Source organism: Giraffa tippelskirchi, chromosome 1, assembly GCF_054371585.1.
Source record: "Giraffa tippelskirchi isolate mGirTip1 chromosome 1, T2T-mGirTip1v1.2.pri, whole genome shotgun sequence".
Classification (NCBI taxonomy): Eukaryota; Metazoa; Chordata; class Mammalia; order Artiodactyla; family Giraffidae; genus Giraffa; species Giraffa tippelskirchi.
The window spans coordinates 180,437,457-180,454,448 of NC_137275.1; the positions used below are offsets into that span (position 1 = coordinate 180,437,457).

The window sequence follows — 16,992 nt, forward strand, 5'->3', positions numbered from 1 at the left end:
GCTTGAAGCCAAGTTTTTCACTCTCTTCTTTCACTTTCATCAAGAGGCTCTTGTTGCCTCTGTGATGTGCCCATCATCCTTTGCCAGAAGAACATAAATATACAAGATATCTTAAGAGGATTTGATTGTTTAGTTCTGGTCTTTCAGAAAAAAGTTTTTCTTTTTTAGTTAGAAATTGTAAAGTGAAAGTCACTATTAAGAGTCTACAGTGGTGACTAAAAAAGTAAATAAAAATAAACTCATTGAACCTGTTTGCTATGCATATTTTTTAAAATTAAACAGTACATAAATAATGTTCTTTAACCTTTTTGAAAACAACACAGTGTGGATATCTTTCAACATGTATGTGATCTTTTATGTCTACATAGTGTTTTAATTTATTTTATTTTTGGCTGTGCTTGGTCTTGTTGCTGTGCAAGCTTTTCTCTAGTTGCATTAAGTGGGGGCTCCTCTGTGTTGCAGTGCTTGGGCTTCCCATTGCAGTGGCTTCTCTTGTTGCAGAACACAGGTCCTAGGGCATGCAGGGTTCAGTAGTTGCCACACATAGACTCAATAGTTGCCGCTCCTGGGCTCTAGAGCTTGGGCTCAGAAGTTGTGGTGCACAACAGTAGTTGTGGTCTTAGTTGCTCTGTGGCACGTGGGATCTTCCCGAATCAGGGATCGAACACATGTCCCATGCAGGTGGATTCTTTACCATCAAGCCACCATGGAAGCCCCCTCTCCATGTTTTTTATGGAAGTAATCCAGTCTCATTGTTTAAAAAAATAAATCAAGGGCTAATAATATACATAAATTATTTAGTTTGCTTCATTTAAGACTTGAGGTGGGCAGAGATAGTAGTGTCAGGTAGAAGAAGAAAAACTATAACTGATATTCTAGTTCTCTTGTAGGTAGGTGAACACAGAAATAAAATTTGTTGAAATTCAGAGCTTTCATGCTTGTGAACTTTTATCCTCAGCATCCAATATAAAAAGTATCTGGAACATAATAAGCTCTCATATATTATATTAAATAAATGAAAAATATTTTGTCTGGGTCTGTAGTATATAGATGTTGTTTTGGTTCCAGGGTCCTGTAATGCCAGGGAGTCATTCAGTGGAAAGATTTGTAATAGAAGAGAATCTTCACTGCATCATTAAGTCCCATTGGAAGGAAAGGAAGACTTGGTAAGATGCTTTTCATGGTACTTTTACTAGTGTGAAAAAGTAGCAATCTTGATGATGTAGAAAGAGCAAAATGTATGTTAAGAGTAAGAAAGTCTTGCTGTTCCTGGTTTCTGTCTCACTAAGACCAATTTGGAAAACACTTGACTTGCTTTCAAATAGTAGGACCTCAAATAGTACTTAAATAGTACTTTTCTGGATGCTGTATAGTACTGTAGTGCTTTATAGTGATATGCATATGATGCCTGCTCTTTTATGTGGGTATTTGCCATATGCTCTGGGTAAATTGATTTGAGTGACAAGCTATTTTGGGGATGAATGTTGCAGGAATAAATGAATACTAATGGTTTTGCTCTGTTTCCTAGCAGTTAGACATCAAGCTTTGGAAAAGTTTATTTTTAATGTTTTCTAAAACCTTGGAAAGTTTCGGTTTGGATTTTAAGACAGAAAGGAATATAGCATTTTGGGGATAGTCTACCATATAAAACTTTTTAAGTTAGTAGATCTGAATGTACTTCCTCACTATTATTTACATTCTTTCTGATCTTGCAAGGAGTTTTGGATATACATTAAAGAGTTTCCCTTATGGTAGAGAAAATAATTTGTGCTGTAGTTAGGTGAAGTAACTGAAATCTAGAACATTTCAGAAAATATTTCCTTTATATCTACACACACTGTTTTTTAAACTGCTTATTTGGTTTTTCATATATCTATGTATACTCACTAAACTTAAATTACACTTTTTATAGTGCTGCACAGCTAGTGAGTTATCCTGGGAAGAACAAGATCCCCTTGAACTACCACATAGTTGAGGTATGCATTCCAGATGGAGCTTGTTTCAAAGTCTCAGAATCTTTCTGTTGACTGTAATCTACTTTTGGCCTTTTGTTATTGTTCTTGCTGCTTGTCAGATAATGAAAATTAACAGAGAAAAGAGGAAATTGCTTTCAGCTTTGGAGCTCTGTTAACCATGTTAGTAAAGAGAAAAGAGGAGGTTAAGCCTAGTAACCAAACAAAATTTTGAGTTGCCTATAATTTATTTATCTGGTATGTCTTCATTCATGGATAGTTATCATGGATAATGTAAGTTACCTCTAACTCGAGCAGTACATTGTCCCCTTAACAGATGTGTGTGTGCGTGCGCATGTCTGTGTGCTCAGTTGTGTCCAACTCTAAGTGACCCCATGGACTATAGCCTTCCAGGCCTCCCCTGTGCATGAAATTTTCCAAGCAAGAATACTGGAGTGGGTTGCTGTTTCCTTCTCTAGGGAACATATACATAAGCGGCTTAAATACTTTATAATATTCTTTAGGCAGATAACCCATTTTTAACTGTGTTTATCTGGTTTCTTACTACTAGCATACTCGTGGCTAGTATATTATTTCCTGTATCACAAGGGTAGGGAAATACGAATCCTTATTTATTCTTAGAAATCAAAAGAGCCAATTGTTTTGGAAGTGAAAAGAATAAATAATGCTTTTGATTCCATATTAAGTCATACAGAGGAGGATATTAGTACAGTTGAAACCTTATAGAAATTAATTTCCCAAAAAACAGTATTTTCACTTGACACATGAGTCAAACTGTCAATTACATTATTCCTTTATGTTAAAACGCTCAACATGAACATAATTACAGTGTATTATTTAATTCACTTTTTATTCATACTATACCAATGTGAACAGTGGTATAGTGCATCTGTGCACTATAGATAGAACAGTGCATCTGTTCTATCTTTACAAAACTTGAGAGCATGCTTAGGTAATAGATTTCACTCATTGACATGTCAGTTGAAGTGCAAAATGTAAGTCACATTTTAAAATCTGCAAAATGAATAGAAATTCATACGAAAGTGTGGGAGATGGGAGTGAGGAGGAGGAATGCAAACTAGGCTTTAGAAGTCTAGGTATGTGGCCCACAAAGTATATATGGAGGATGAAAAGTTTCTGAACAAGAGCATGGCCAAAATGTCTTGGACTACCAAAAAGGTAGTAACTGTGCAGAATGACTTAACTATCTTCTGATCCCATCCTCAGAGTCTACAAAGGGCTTTTATTTCTTATAGAGCTGAAACTCTGATGGTTCTATGAGTCCCTAGTAAACTGTACCTCCCTGAATTAACTCTGATACTTTTAAAGTTGAAATTTAATTCTCTGAAATATCAGCTAAGCATTAATTTTTGCATATTCTTATTGATTGAGTTACAGAGATAAATCTTCATTATGGTATTCAATCATAGGTCTTTGTGTTTTAAAGAGCATAGTTTTTAAGGTTAAAAAGTAATTTTTTTAAATTGTGAATATCATAGAATTTAGAACACTGAGATCTTTCTAAATAGTAGAAGCGCATGGATAGCTGTCGAATTGAGCGCTGACTCGTGATTCCCTTGTAGGTGATCTTTGCAGAGCTGTTTCAACTTCCAGCTCCACCTCATATCGATGTGATGTACACAACACTTCTCATTGAACTGTGCAAACTTCAGCCTGGCTCTCTACCCCAAGTTGTATCCTTTCCTTTTGTTTTTAAACGTACTGTATTTGGCCTGGCTTTACAAGATTATTAAATATTTCTGCTGGTGGGTTTAAATCACTTTATGAAAACAGTTTGGCATTTCTTTAAAAGTTAAAAATCACATGTACCATACAATCAACCACTCTACTCTTTGTTTACCCAAGAGTATTAATGTTTATAGCTTTACGTGTAACAGCCCAAAACTGGAAACCGTCCAAATATCCATCAATACATGAATGGATAAGCAAATTTTGTTACAGTTATACAATGGCCCCCAGCCCGGCCTAGCCCCTGTCGGCCGCCGCCAATGGAATACTACTCAGGTTAAAAAAAACAACAGATTTTCAATGCAGGCATCAACATGAGTGAATTGCAAAATATATGTTGAATAAAAGATGCCAAACAAATATGAATTCATAGTATATGATACCATTTACACAGAATCCTAGAAAATACAAATGTAGTGACAACAGACCAATATTTGCCTGGGGGCATAAATGGGAAGAAGGGAGGATGGATTATAAGGAGCACATGGCAATTTTGGAGTTGATGTAAATGTTTGTTACCTTGATTTCACAGGTGTATACAGGTCAGGTGTATTGTGTATCATTGATACCTCAAAGATCAGTTACTTGAAAAGAATTATTAATCATTACATAGACTTCTAGGAAACGTTATTTGTTTTTTCTATCACAGATTTATTTTCAAAGAGAGTATAGTTTTCCTTATCCTGAAATTCACAGCTTGCACAGGCAACTGAAATGTTATATATGCGTTTGGACACGATGAATACTACATGTGTAGACAGGTATAGTATTGCCCCCCCCCCCTTTTTTTTTTTAAGTATTTGGCTGCGGTGGGACTTAGCTGCTGCATGTGAGATCCAGTTCCTTGACCAGGAATCGAACCCATGTCCCCTACATTGAGAGCGTGGAGTCTTAGCCACTGTACTACCAGAGAAGTCCCTGCCTTATTTCAATAGAGTGTTACCAGCTTCTACTCCCTGTACTTTATAAAAGTATTCGACCAGAAAAATATTTGCCCTTTTAAGAATTTCCAAGTTGGTTTTTCTTTCTTGCCTCCTCCAAATAATCCTATATATAATAAATATATAATAAAGCTCATACTTGTTGTAATATAACATTTCACTTTCTAGTCTTAATTTTCAATATGAAATGATACCCATGCTGAAGTTTTCTTTAATTTCATTGCTTATTTGTTTGATGCTTTGGTATGGTTACACTTTCCCTCTGTAATTAGGTAGGTAAGCTTTTAAAATAGGCTTTGTGCTAATTCATGTGTAGAAGCAGAGTCTAATCCTGTATATTTATTATGTTTATATATTACTTATCTGTTTATAGATAGTGTCTGTTTCTAAAATAATTAGCTTCTCTGTAACTACAACTTCAAGACTCAGTTTATACAAAAGACCATATTGGATTTTTATAGCTCTCTTAATTGGCATGCCCACTGTTGTCTTTTAGGTGAGATCTTACTGCCTCTGTTAGCTAATATGCTCTCTTACTCTGTCGCTTTCCCAAATTAGCTCAGAACAGATAGTGAATATTTTCCATAATCTGTCATGTCCGCTGTTCAAATGCAATATTTGAAAACTATCAGAAAAGGCTATCCTGTGTTGTTGACCTATTATGATTGAAATTACAGGGATATAAGGGGTATGCTTTAAGGTGTCTGCTGAGGTTTTTCCCAGTGTAATTAATAAACTACCAGTTGCTCTGGGCATTCCTACTATGCCATTCATTCAGCAAGTATTTACTGGGCTCTTACAAATTTCACAGCATTATATAGTATACTAAAATGATCCCTATCTAGTTAGAGAGATCAGGGTGTCTTTAAGAGAAAAAGGGGCTTTGATGGTATGTTTTGTTGTTTGTGGTAAAAAGGGCATGGTATGATAATGAAAGACTGTGCTTTGGCTCTTGCATTTATAAAATGTTTTTAATCTCTTTTTGCACCTCACAGCTCTGTTTCATTGTTAATTAAATGGAATAATACATCCCTCAGCAGTTACTGTGAGAATTAAATTATATAATATAAACATATATAAGGTTCTTGATATAAAACAGGCACTTGAGTCGTATCTGTTATTCTCTTGAAAAGGATAGCACTGTTAGGAGGAGTGAGATGGGGACTGTTATTTTTTTGAAGTAGAAGATGAGTTGCAGGATTTGCAGAGAGTGGTAGGTGGCAGGAGAAAGTAATAGCTGTAGGTAAGGTGAAAATAGGGTCTTATTTGTCTGAAGAATTATGTGAATTCCTATTATGAACTGCAGCCATTCATCCTTTTCCATCCCCTCCCCACTTCTTTGTGTAGGTTTATTAATTGGTTTTCCCATCATCTAAGTAACTTCCAATTCCGTTGGAGCTGGGAAGATTGGTAAGTAGTGTTATGTATATCTGTCTTTTCTCTACAGTTTACCATTTTAAAAAGTAATATTTAAAACTATAATATAAAAGCAATCTTCTTCGTGATCTGATTTAGTTTTTTTATATTTACATATATATATAATGAAATAATCTAGGTAGAAGGGAACTGCTTGCAGCTTAATACAAGGTAGATAAAGATGTGGATTATGTGTAAGAACTTGTAAAACTGTATTTTGTCATTAGGTCAGACTGTCTTACTCAAGATCCAGAAAGTCCCAAACCAAAGTTTGTAAGAGAAGTTCTAGAAAAATGTATGAGGTAAGTTCTTTCTGTTTTCTCCTTAGCTTAGGTTGTCTCATTTCTGTGGGGGAGGTTTCCCTTCTCTGAATGTATGTCCAGAATATAATTTTTAAAATCCAAGTACCTATCTTCCCTTTCAGATTTAGGCTGAAAAATTAAGGCAGCTGTGCCATCTGGATTCTATGCGAATTAAGTAAAAAAGTTTATTTTTGTCAAATATACTTTGAAATAATTTCGAATTTTAGGAAAGTTGCCAAAATAGAACTCTGTATTATGTTTATCTAGATCCCCTAGTTAACATTTTACTGCATTTGTTCTAATGCCTAGTCCTTTTTCCATCTCTGTATAATATCTACCCTTTATATAGGTCTTTTTCTGAACTTTTTGAAAACAAGTTGCAGATATGGTGTCTGATCATCCTTTAATAGTCGGTTGTATATTTCCCCCAAACAAAAAAACACTTCTTCATGACCAGCATACAGCCCTCCAGCTCAGGATGTGAGCTGATACAGTAACACCACTATACAATCCACAGATGCTGCTGAAATTTTGCCAACCATCCCAACAATATTTTTTTCCTTTCTGGTCCAGAATTCTATCCAGGAGCATGTATAGCATTTAATTGTCATTTTCTTCTGATTCCTCCACCTTGAACTGCTATTATTCTTTCTCGTTCACATCATTGTCAGTTTTAAAGAATGTGGGCCTTACTTTGTTGTGTTGCCTTGGTGCATCCTCATGACTCAAGTCTCTCATTGTCCACCACTAAACATGTTAATCTTGATTATATGGCCATGTCAGGCTTCTCAACCTGAAACTCACCATTTTTCCCTTTGTAGTTGATTAATATTTTGTGGGAAATATCCTGAGGTAACACTCAAGTCTTACATCAGATCTCCACTGCAACTCATACTTTTATTTGCCACCACTATGATGATCCTCAGGTGATGATTCCCTTTTTCCATTATTCTTTCTACATTTATTAGTTGGCTTTCTACTGTAAGAAAGAGCTTTCCTTTTTTACCTGTTTATTAATTCCTGTGTTTCTGTATCAGTAGAGACTATTTCATTCAGTGGATTATAATTCATTACTGTTGTTACTTGATGCTCACATCGCCCCTTATTTGTCCATTGGGAGTCCCTTGTGCCTTCTTTGTCCTTTTCTTTCTTTATGTTCCCCCTCCATTCATTGAGCATTTCCTTATTTCTGGCACAGATATTCCAGGCTCTTCTTATGTTTCCTTGCCCCTTCCCTGGAATCATCTATTCATTCAGAGAGGCCGAGTTTCTTTTAGTGGAGCATGGTATTTAGGTAGCAAGGTCTGGACACTTGATGTGTTTATTGCTATTGGGTGTTACTGGTTTTCCGCCCTCTAGAGGGACAAGCATAGTGACTATATTTATGCACACATATACCCATACATACATAAATCTGCTTGTATATCCACCTAGATGTGTGTATCTCTCCAGTTCCAGCCCAACGTATCATTTTTCTTCCTAGCCTTCCCCTTTTCCATGATTTCTAAATACCTTGGCAGACATTAAGAAACTTGTCTTCCATAGTCTTGATTAAGTATTTATCTATTACAATATAACCAATCTCCCAACCATACAAACTGTTTCCTTCACCTCATCCCACCCTACCATCACCACCTCACATCCTTGGCCACTGGGCTTGTGGACTCACTGGCCCACATCTCGGTACAAACCAGAAAGTTCTGAAGACAACGTGAGTTCTGGTGTGCTGGCCCAGACAGGAGTTAAAATGACTTGTTGCCCCTTTACTTCTTGGTTGTCAACTGAGTGCAGGGTGTTGATCTTCTGAGTAAAGTTAGATATTACCAAAGAATGAAATTGATGAAGGGTATTTTCTGAGGCTTTTATTTGTATTGTAGGTTGTCTTACCATCAGCGTATATTAGATTTTGTCCCTCCTACCTTCTCAGCTCTATGTCCTGCAAACCCAACCTGCATTTACAAGTATGGAGATGAAAGTAGCAGTAAGTAATGAATCCTCTGTTTTTCAAAGGTACTAATGCCAAGTATTAAGTCAGTTATCTAAGGTGGAGAAAGTGAATTCTTTCTCTTCTTGGGTTTATATTTTCTCTGTTTGAAAGGTGATTTCTCACTAGCCTCTGTTGTTTTATTTGCCCTGTCATAATTTTAAACATTTACTGTGATTTACTTAGTTATTACTGTCTTGTAACTGTTTTTAATAGTTTATAATGTTTTATTCATGACATTTTAAGTGTTGTTAAATATAGCAAGATGAATTTATAGCCAGAACTTACTAAAATGAAAGTGTTTGTCATGGCAATTGTGATTACATGAATTGATTTATCATCTGCTAACATTACAGGTGGAATGGAAACATAGGTGCGCATAGAGACTGTATGTTTTACCTGCAGTGTGCCTCTAGTCTAGAAGTACATTCTTAAACATACTTTTCTTACTTTTTGGTTACGTCATTTCTGAGATTTGCACTGTAAATCAAAGGGACTGTTTAATTTGATATGCCATATTGTGCTTTACACTCACTGAAGGGAAGGTTGTGCACCGGTGAGCAGTGGTAGAGAGGTAGGTGTGGAGTTACCAAGTTAGTCTTTTTACATGGCACTGAGCTCAGCTCTTCTGTGAGCCTTCCACTTCATGTTGTGTAGCAGTTCTTTGTATCTTAAAACTCTTCTCCCTTGCTTTCTCATATTGCATCCCTGCTTCTCCACCTGCACTTCAGACTATACCTGTTTTCCTTGAAACAAAACTTGGTTCCACTGCTGAATATTCCATTTCCCATGTTACTGTGTCACTTATTCCTTAAAACAACTCTTGAGAAATAGGTGTTTTTAACACCAGTTTTACAATGAGGGAATGGCTTCAAAGAGGTAAAGCCCAGAATTAAATACTGAGCAGCCTTGTTATTGATCACTGTGGTTTCTGCAAAAAGCAAAGCTTGATGTGGTACTTAAACGTTTTGATTTCTGCTTTGTACTAGCTCAGAGAACCATAAGATACAGTCTTTGATATCAAAGAGTTCAGACTTTTGTTAAACACTGAGCTTTCTTTTTTCCCCCACAGAAATAACTCAGCCTTCAGCCTAACATTTAAGGCCCATCTAACTCGTTTCTACCTTATGATTTGTCACTTCTTCTCAATTGAATCTCCACTCCAGCCAGGCCCACTTCCTTTGTTTTTTCCATGCCTCTCATTCTTGGTTTGTGCCATTATCCCTTTCTAGAAAGCCCTTTCTGTTTCCTGATTCCTGTTCTCTCTCCAGGATCTAGCCCAAGCTCCACTCTTGTAAATATTTTCTTAACTTTTAGCAAGCAAGTTTTGTGTTACTCTCTGGCTACTTTTTTTTTACTTCCGTGGTGGCTGAGATGGTAAAGCGTCTGCCTACAATGCAGGAAACCTGGGTTCAATCCCTGGGTTGGGAAGATCCCCTGGAGAAGGAAATGGCAACCCACTCCAGTACTCTTGCCTGGAGAATCCCATGGATGGAGGAACCTGGTAGGCTACAGGCCATGGGGTCGCAGAGTCGGACACGACTGAGCGACTTCACTCACAGGCTACTTTTTATGTGAGTATCTTGGTTCCTTACCTAGAATGTAGACTTGTCGATGGTGGAGGATTTTTCTTCCCTTTCTCTCCCACTTTCAAGAAAAGTACAGAGCACATGTGAATTGTTGGAACTGACTTTATTCATTTCAAGTGCTTAGTAAGTCATATTCTGTGTCAGAATTGCCTTTTTTGTTACCTTTTTGTCTACCTTACATTAAAAGTAGATTTCCAGTTGCTCTGGTGATGCCCTACAATATGTATTAGCACAGATTATATCAGATTGTATACAGTTAAGGACTTGACAGATACTAACCAACAGTAAACATGTGGAGTCACAGCATAGGAGCATCTGGCTTATGTAGATTCACGTATGTGGATTCAGCAAAAGAGAAAAGCAGAGTCTGCTTGGCAGCCTTTACCTTGTTCAAACCCAAACTTAGTTTCCACTGTATTAGGGAAAAGGAGGAGCATTGACCAAAATGAAAGAGAAATACATTGATTCTCAGCCTTTCAGCTTACAGAGGCCTAGGGATTTGAGACCATCAAAGGAGAGTTGCAGCTGTGTTTCCCAAGGAAGAGCCATACCCGCCTCACACTCTGAATTTCAATTAGTTCTGTGTTCTTAAGGGAGTATTGAGGCAAGAAACCTATTATGCCTTATTTTAGGTAGAAAGCCATTGACATATTGAATGAAACTTTCATATGTGGTTATCTTTATACAGAATAAATATTGACCTTAGGACAGAGAGTACTCTGTTTTAAAAGAAAATAATTTTTTAAAAGTTTTTCAGTTATATAACTCTTTGCATTCTGTGCTTAGACTCTCTTCCTGGACATTCGGTTGCCCTCTGTTTAGCTGTTGCCTTTAAAAGTAAAGCAACCAATGATGAAATCTTCAGCATTCTGAAAGACGTCCCTAATCCTAATCAGGATGATGATGATGGTAAGGGAATTAAATATTTGTTAAATGCAACTATGTATGGGCCTGGCTTAAGTAGAAACATAATTCTTATACAGTATACCTGTTTAGCCTGACAGCCTGTCAGTTATTCCCCAGAACACAGGTATCTGTTCCCTTAAACATTGCCTGCTTTCACTTTAGAGAGGTTCCTGCACAGGAAGACTTGGTGTATTATGAAGTTGGATAGTTCTCTCGAAATTGAACTATAAGTTTATCATCAACAAAAAAACAAGACAAAAAGCCATGAGAGGGACTTGCTTTGTCATCTATCAAAACATCTTGGAAACTACAATAACTCAAACAAAAAAAGACAAATTAGTGAAACAGACAAAGTCTACTGGGACAATGGGGTAACTGTTTAGGAGGAAAATTTTGTTAGATCTGTACATAACGACGTGCAGAGAAAAATGACTTAAAATATTAATGCTGTTTAGATTTATTACTGAGGTTTTTAGATTTTTCTAAGAAATTTGTATTATGATGTTAGAATATATTTAGAAAGTGTAATTCAGAATGTTAAATTTAGACATTGTTAGACATCTTAGGACATGGACCTAAAGTGTAAAGGGCTTACTGTATTATCTTGCCACCATGTAGAGAGATAAGAACAAAGAAATCTATGTGGTATTTGTAAAAAGAAATGGATCATATAGAAGAATTTGGGAAACCCAAAAAACTTCAGAATTAAGATCATGCTTAGTTTTATATTTTGAGTATATGCGATTAATCAGTGATGATCTTTATTGTCTGTTAGTACTCTGAGACATTGCTTGAATGTGGGATTTAGTATTTGGATATGAGTGTGCCATCTGTTTAGCAATACAGGTTAGGGACCAAAGAATCAATCTTCCTAACTCTCTTTACTGTGGACTGTTGTTCAGATGAAGGATTCAGCTTTAACCCGCTGAAAATAGAGGTCTTTGTACAGACTCTGCTACACTTAGCAGCCAAGTCGTTCAGCCACTCTTTCAGTGCTCTTGCAAAGTAAGTACAACCAGAACACACATGCTCTCTTGCGAGTTTCAAACTTTGCTGAGTGAATACCAGTGGTGTAGTAATTTTTACCTTAAGATTATTGAATATAAAGATCTTAATTAGTATCATATAACTTGATACAATGGGTTTTGGTTTGTGGTAGCTAAAATCCCTGTCCTATGGCTCCTGTCTGTGGTTTGCATGTATATATAAAGTGTACATTTTTCCACATAAACATTTAGAGAAACAAAAACCTGGGTCCATAGGACAGTCAGAAAGTGCCCACCTTGTCCAAGGATCTTCCTAAAAGAGGGTGAGCAGAATTGAGAGCCAGCTGCATTTTTGGGAGCCACCCAAAGGTTTGCATCTAAAGACAGAACTTTTTAACTCAAAATGAAGAAACATATACTCTTCCCATTCAGGCAGAGAAACTAGACTCCTCACCTCATCTCAACTTCCAAGTCTCTCTACGAGACTTGGCAGGGCTCCCAAAGAAGATGCAGGCAGAATACTACTTGTGTTAGACTATTCCTTAGCCTTCATCTATCCTTAAATACACAGTAAACTAGAGTCCTTGGCTAATGATAGTATTTTGTAATTCTAAGATTTTGAGAAAAATGCTATACAAGTTGAATTCCTAATCATACATTTTATATTCCTTAATGGTTAACAATGTTTGGTTATTTTGTATTGATATACTGCACTGGAAATTGAGTAACGTTGTAAAGCTTTGAAAATATTAAGATGCTCAATAAGTTTATATGTGCTATTTCTGCCCCCACCACCACCAACCATGAAAAGGTTTCATGAAGTCTTCAAAACCCTAGCTGAAAGTGATGAAGGAAAATTACATGTTCTAAGAGTCATGTTTGAGGTCTGGCGGAACCATCCACAGGTAAAAACTAATTAGACATGTTGATGCTGATTGTATAGGTATGAAAAGAAGGCACTTGATATCATTGTTTTAGTTTGTGGAACATGAAATTTGTGCCTATCGAACAGTTTTTAAATCTGTAATTTTAGTGCTGTGGAAATAATGATGTTTGAGTCATTCTCTAAAGAGCACGTGTTATGATTTGGTTTGATATTATAACATCTCAACACATTTTAAGTAAGAATGCTTATTTCTTGGAAGGTTCTCCAATTGGGTAGGAAATAGTTCTTTAGTATATCCAGTTTCTATTTTTAAACAGGCCCCAGATTTCTCAAATCTCAATATACTATTTTAATATCATGTGTTATAAAGAAGCATTAAAATAAATTTTGGAGTATATTTAAGAGATTTTTCATGATAAAACTTTAGGATTAACTTTGACACATTATTAACCAGGATATTTTTGCACTAACGCTTGTGGCCAGCAGTTTATTACATAAATGAATACTGAAACATCTGCAGTCAATAACGTCCAGGTAACAAAAGATGTATTACTAAATCTCTGGTCAATATGTCTTAAGTATTAACATTCAGAGTTTCTTTTTGCTCAGTCTTTATTTGTGTTATTGTATTCTTAGAAAAAGTACCAGAGCCAAGCAGAAGGGGAAACAAATCTTGAGACCTAATGGTCAAATTGTTCAGTTCCATAGCTACTGAATATTCACAGCCATCCTATTTTAACTTTTGTAGCAGTGAGACTATTGTGGCCTACGTATAACTGTGACTTACCTGAATAACTTCTTTCCTCTGACTATAGATGATTGCTGTGCTAGTAGATAAGATGATTCGTACGCAGATTGTTGACTGTGCTGCAGTAGCAAATTGGATCTTCTCTTCAGAATTATCTCGTGACTTTACTAGGTAAAATGGATTATTTTACAAAGTTCCTATTCTCTAAGAATTCTTATACATGAGCTCCAAATTCTGGTTCAGACCAGGTTAATACTAGTGTCACAGTGGTCCAGTCTGGACTCGGCAGAGATTCTTGCACAATGGAAATACACACAACCACTCTGGTTGCAGTGTCTCTTAGGGACACACACACATGGTGAATTAGGACTTAAAAGTAGAAATGCTTACAAAGGATCCAAACTGTTGGGCAGGGAGATCAGGCTGTATGTCAGGGTCTCAACTAGACAATGGGACATGGCAGGAGTTCCACACTAGGAACTGGCAGAAATCAGTCCATTGTAGATTAAGTACACATTATGGAGGGATTGAGGAGAGCCTGGTGGGCACCTGAAGGCCACTGAGGAAGGAGGTCTCACCTTAGTCATAAAAATCCTAGAGGTAATACACAGAAAATTGACTCTTGACTCATTCCCCATAAAGGAGAGAGATTTTTCATTAAGTTTGGTTCTTACACATGAAGCACAGTCCACAGGCTTTATACCTGATCAGAACTAGGACAACAGGAGTTGACACAAAACAGGAAACAAAGGAAACCCATTACTTGCAAAGACATAAATACCCATCACAACCTTTATCCTCTTCACTGTATTTGTTATTGGCTTAGGACACTAATCTGAATCTTTAGGGTGAAGGAGTGTGGTCTAAGATTATCATACCAGCCAAGTTGGCACTCAGAAATGAGGGTAACAGAAGGACATTCTCAGATGTGCAACATCTCAGAAAACTGATCACTCAAGTAAGTGTTAGCCATCACCCTTAGTGGTTTACGTCTGCAACTCTTAACTCTGCAAAGCCTTTCCTGATTAGCTGACTGATGCAGAGTTAAAAGTACTCTGCTCCTTTACCCTGTTTGCTAACATTCTAGACCTTGTTTTATTATATTCCACTTAAACTGTCATCATCCAGATTAAAATTTGTAGAAGTACTCTTCTGTGCTGTATATCCTGGGGTTAGGAGACATAATGTTATAGACATAAAGGAGTTAAGAAGCTACTTAAACACACTCATATTTATGCAACAAACATTTAAAGGACCTACAGGTGATCCTGGTACTTGAGTAGTTTGAAAAAGTGGTTGACATAAATATCTCATTCCTAAAGGCCCAGCAGTTGATAGCTATTATCAACTAATGAGGTTCTTATATGTTCCAAGAGAATTGGTTGAGTTTGTGCTAGTATAAAGCATGTGAATGAGCCTCAGATTAGGTTTCCATTTAAAAAAAACGCAATACATAGTGTTTACGTTAAAAAGACAGAAAAATGTGTTTTTGTTTCTAGCGTGTTTTTTCTGGTTTGCCATTTCATTGACTATGTACACGTACGTTCTATGTCTGTCTAGTAGAGGATGGAAATAAGAAAAATGACAAGGACCCAGTATTGCCTTCAGGAAGCTCATCTGAATCTAATGGGTAGAGCTCGATTGTGTGCATGATTGACAGTACAAGAAAAATTGTGTTGCTGGAGAAATATACCTTATTCTACCTAAAGAACAGAAGGCTATATCAGACCTTAAGTATGTGTAGATTACAAAAGTTGAGAGGTCTTATTTTTTTGAGTATAGTTTAATATACAGTAACCAAATGCCTTATTACTTAAAGATTGTTTGTTTGGGAAATCTTGCACTCCACAATTCGTAAGATGAACAAACACGTTCTCAAGATCCAGAAAGAGCTAGAAGAGGCTAAAGAAAAACTCGCAAGGCAACACAAACGGGTAAGTCTTGTGTCGACTGTAAATGGTCAAAGAAAATAATACAAGAAATCATTGAGAATATTCATTACCTTGATGGGAGCTTTTTTTTTTTTGAGACCAAATCATGCAGAGCTGTTTGTAGAAATGGAGGAAGGGGAAGGACTGGTGTCTGCTGTTCTCTGTTGTTTTCCTGCATGGTGAACCTGTTTAGCAAGCCACTTTTTCCATAAAAGCTTACTTTTTCCATGTTTACCATCCTATTGGCTTCCCAAAGGAGAAGGAAGGAGGAGGACACTTGTGTTTCTATAAAAGTTTCTGATGCAAGAGGGAAAGAGAAGATTGTTGGTGTTCACCCCTTCCCTGGTACGGGGGTGGGGGAGGGAGCAGGGCAAGAGGAGACAGTCTTTCCCGGACCCATAAAATACTCCTCGTATTATTAATTTGTTCAGTATTGTAGCAATCTGGGGCAGAAGCAGTGAGCTGGATGTATCCTGAGATTTAGCAGAAAGTACTGTTCTTCATGACAGTTTTCCAGTGTTATGCACATTTACCAGAGTAAAAGGTAAAAGCAAGTTTAATGACTTATACAAATATAGAGCAGTTTCAAGTGCTAGTCTCTTATGAGTAAAAGTATGTAAACACAAACCTAAAACACTGTTAAGGTAAATGGCATCATCCCCATTTTATACATGTACCTACTCCAGAGACTTGACTTCACACCACCCTGTTCTCTAGATATGTGGTGTCCATATGATAACCACTAGCCACATGTAACTTTAATAAAATTTGAATACAATGTAAAATTCAGTTCCTTAGTCATACTAACCACATTTTAAGTGCTCAGTAGTGGCTATTGTGAGGGCAATGCAGATTTACATTAACAAAAAAGTTTTGTGATGAGAGGTTCCCAAGACCCTAGCCCTATATTTCTCCTAGGAGCAACAGTTCAGTGTTCACAAACTCAGGGTTCACAGCAATTTCACAAAACAACCATCGTGAATAACAAGAATCAACTGTACATTTTCCAAAGCTGTTTTCATTTTGAATGAATATTGTGACATACATTTCCTCCTTGAGTGGACTATCCTGTAAAAGGCATAACTCATTCTGCTATATAGGAAACCCAATGCCATTACCCAAGATAAGTGCCACTGAATTTCCCTGGCCTAGATAAGCACTTACAGGATTTTGGGTGTTTGCCTGTATGTTTGGTTCTTTTCTTGTAGAATACAAGGCTTCAGATAGTATTTGACCAGGCACAGTAAACTCGTCAGGTCTGCTTGTTGGGGTTTAATACATTGGAATTCTAAATGGTGGTTTCCTTTTGTTCCTTTGCATGCTGTAGCGAAGTGATGATGATGACAGAAGCAGTGACAGGAAAGATGGGGCTCTTGAAGAACAAATAGAAAGACTGCAGGAAAAAGTGGAATCTGCTCAGAGTGAACAAAAGAATCTCTTCCTTGTCATATTTCAGGTATCGTGACTTGGGACATTGATAGGTTCAGAAAAACCACTATATTTCTTTAGTTTTAAAACAAATTTTTAATCATTAGAAGTAATACATGGTTATTTGTAAGATCTTAAATGTATAAAAATTTA

At 36.7% G+C, this 16,992-nt stretch overlaps 1 protein-coding gene across 10 annotated transcripts in view; it reads left to right on the top strand.

The window, feature by feature from the left end:
• NCBP1 (nuclear cap binding protein subunit 1) overlaps window positions 1-16,992 on the top strand; it is a 40,142-nt gene that overhangs the window by 19,274 nt on the left and 3,876 nt on the right. For all 10 annotated transcript variants that reach the window (XR_014059835.1, XR_014059834.1, XR_014059861.1 and 7 more), the window contains exons 9-21: window positions 1,069-1,166; window positions 1,913-1,976; window positions 3,557-3,667; window positions 4,419-4,483; window positions 6,011-6,073; window positions 6,307-6,381; window positions 8,259-8,362; window positions 10,741-10,863; window positions 11,763-11,865; window positions 12,658-12,751; window positions 13,548-13,651; window positions 15,300-15,414; window positions 16,739-16,867. Coding sequence is in view for 7 of the 10 variants with exons in the window: in XM_081511202.1 (XP_081367328.1) it covers window positions 1,069-1,166; window positions 1,913-1,976; window positions 3,557-3,667; window positions 4,419-4,483; window positions 6,011-6,073; window positions 6,307-6,381; window positions 8,259-8,362; window positions 10,741-10,863; window positions 11,763-11,865; window positions 12,658-12,751; window positions 13,548-13,651; window positions 15,300-15,414; window positions 16,739-16,867 (1,248 nt within the window). In the remaining 3 variants the exon portion in view is untranslated. The remainder of the gene's footprint in view (window positions 1-1,068; window positions 1,167-1,912; window positions 1,977-3,556; window positions 3,668-4,418; window positions 4,484-6,010; window positions 6,074-6,306; window positions 6,382-8,258; window positions 8,363-10,740; window positions 10,864-11,762; window positions 11,866-12,657; window positions 12,752-13,547; window positions 13,652-15,299; window positions 15,415-16,738; window positions 16,868-16,992) is intronic.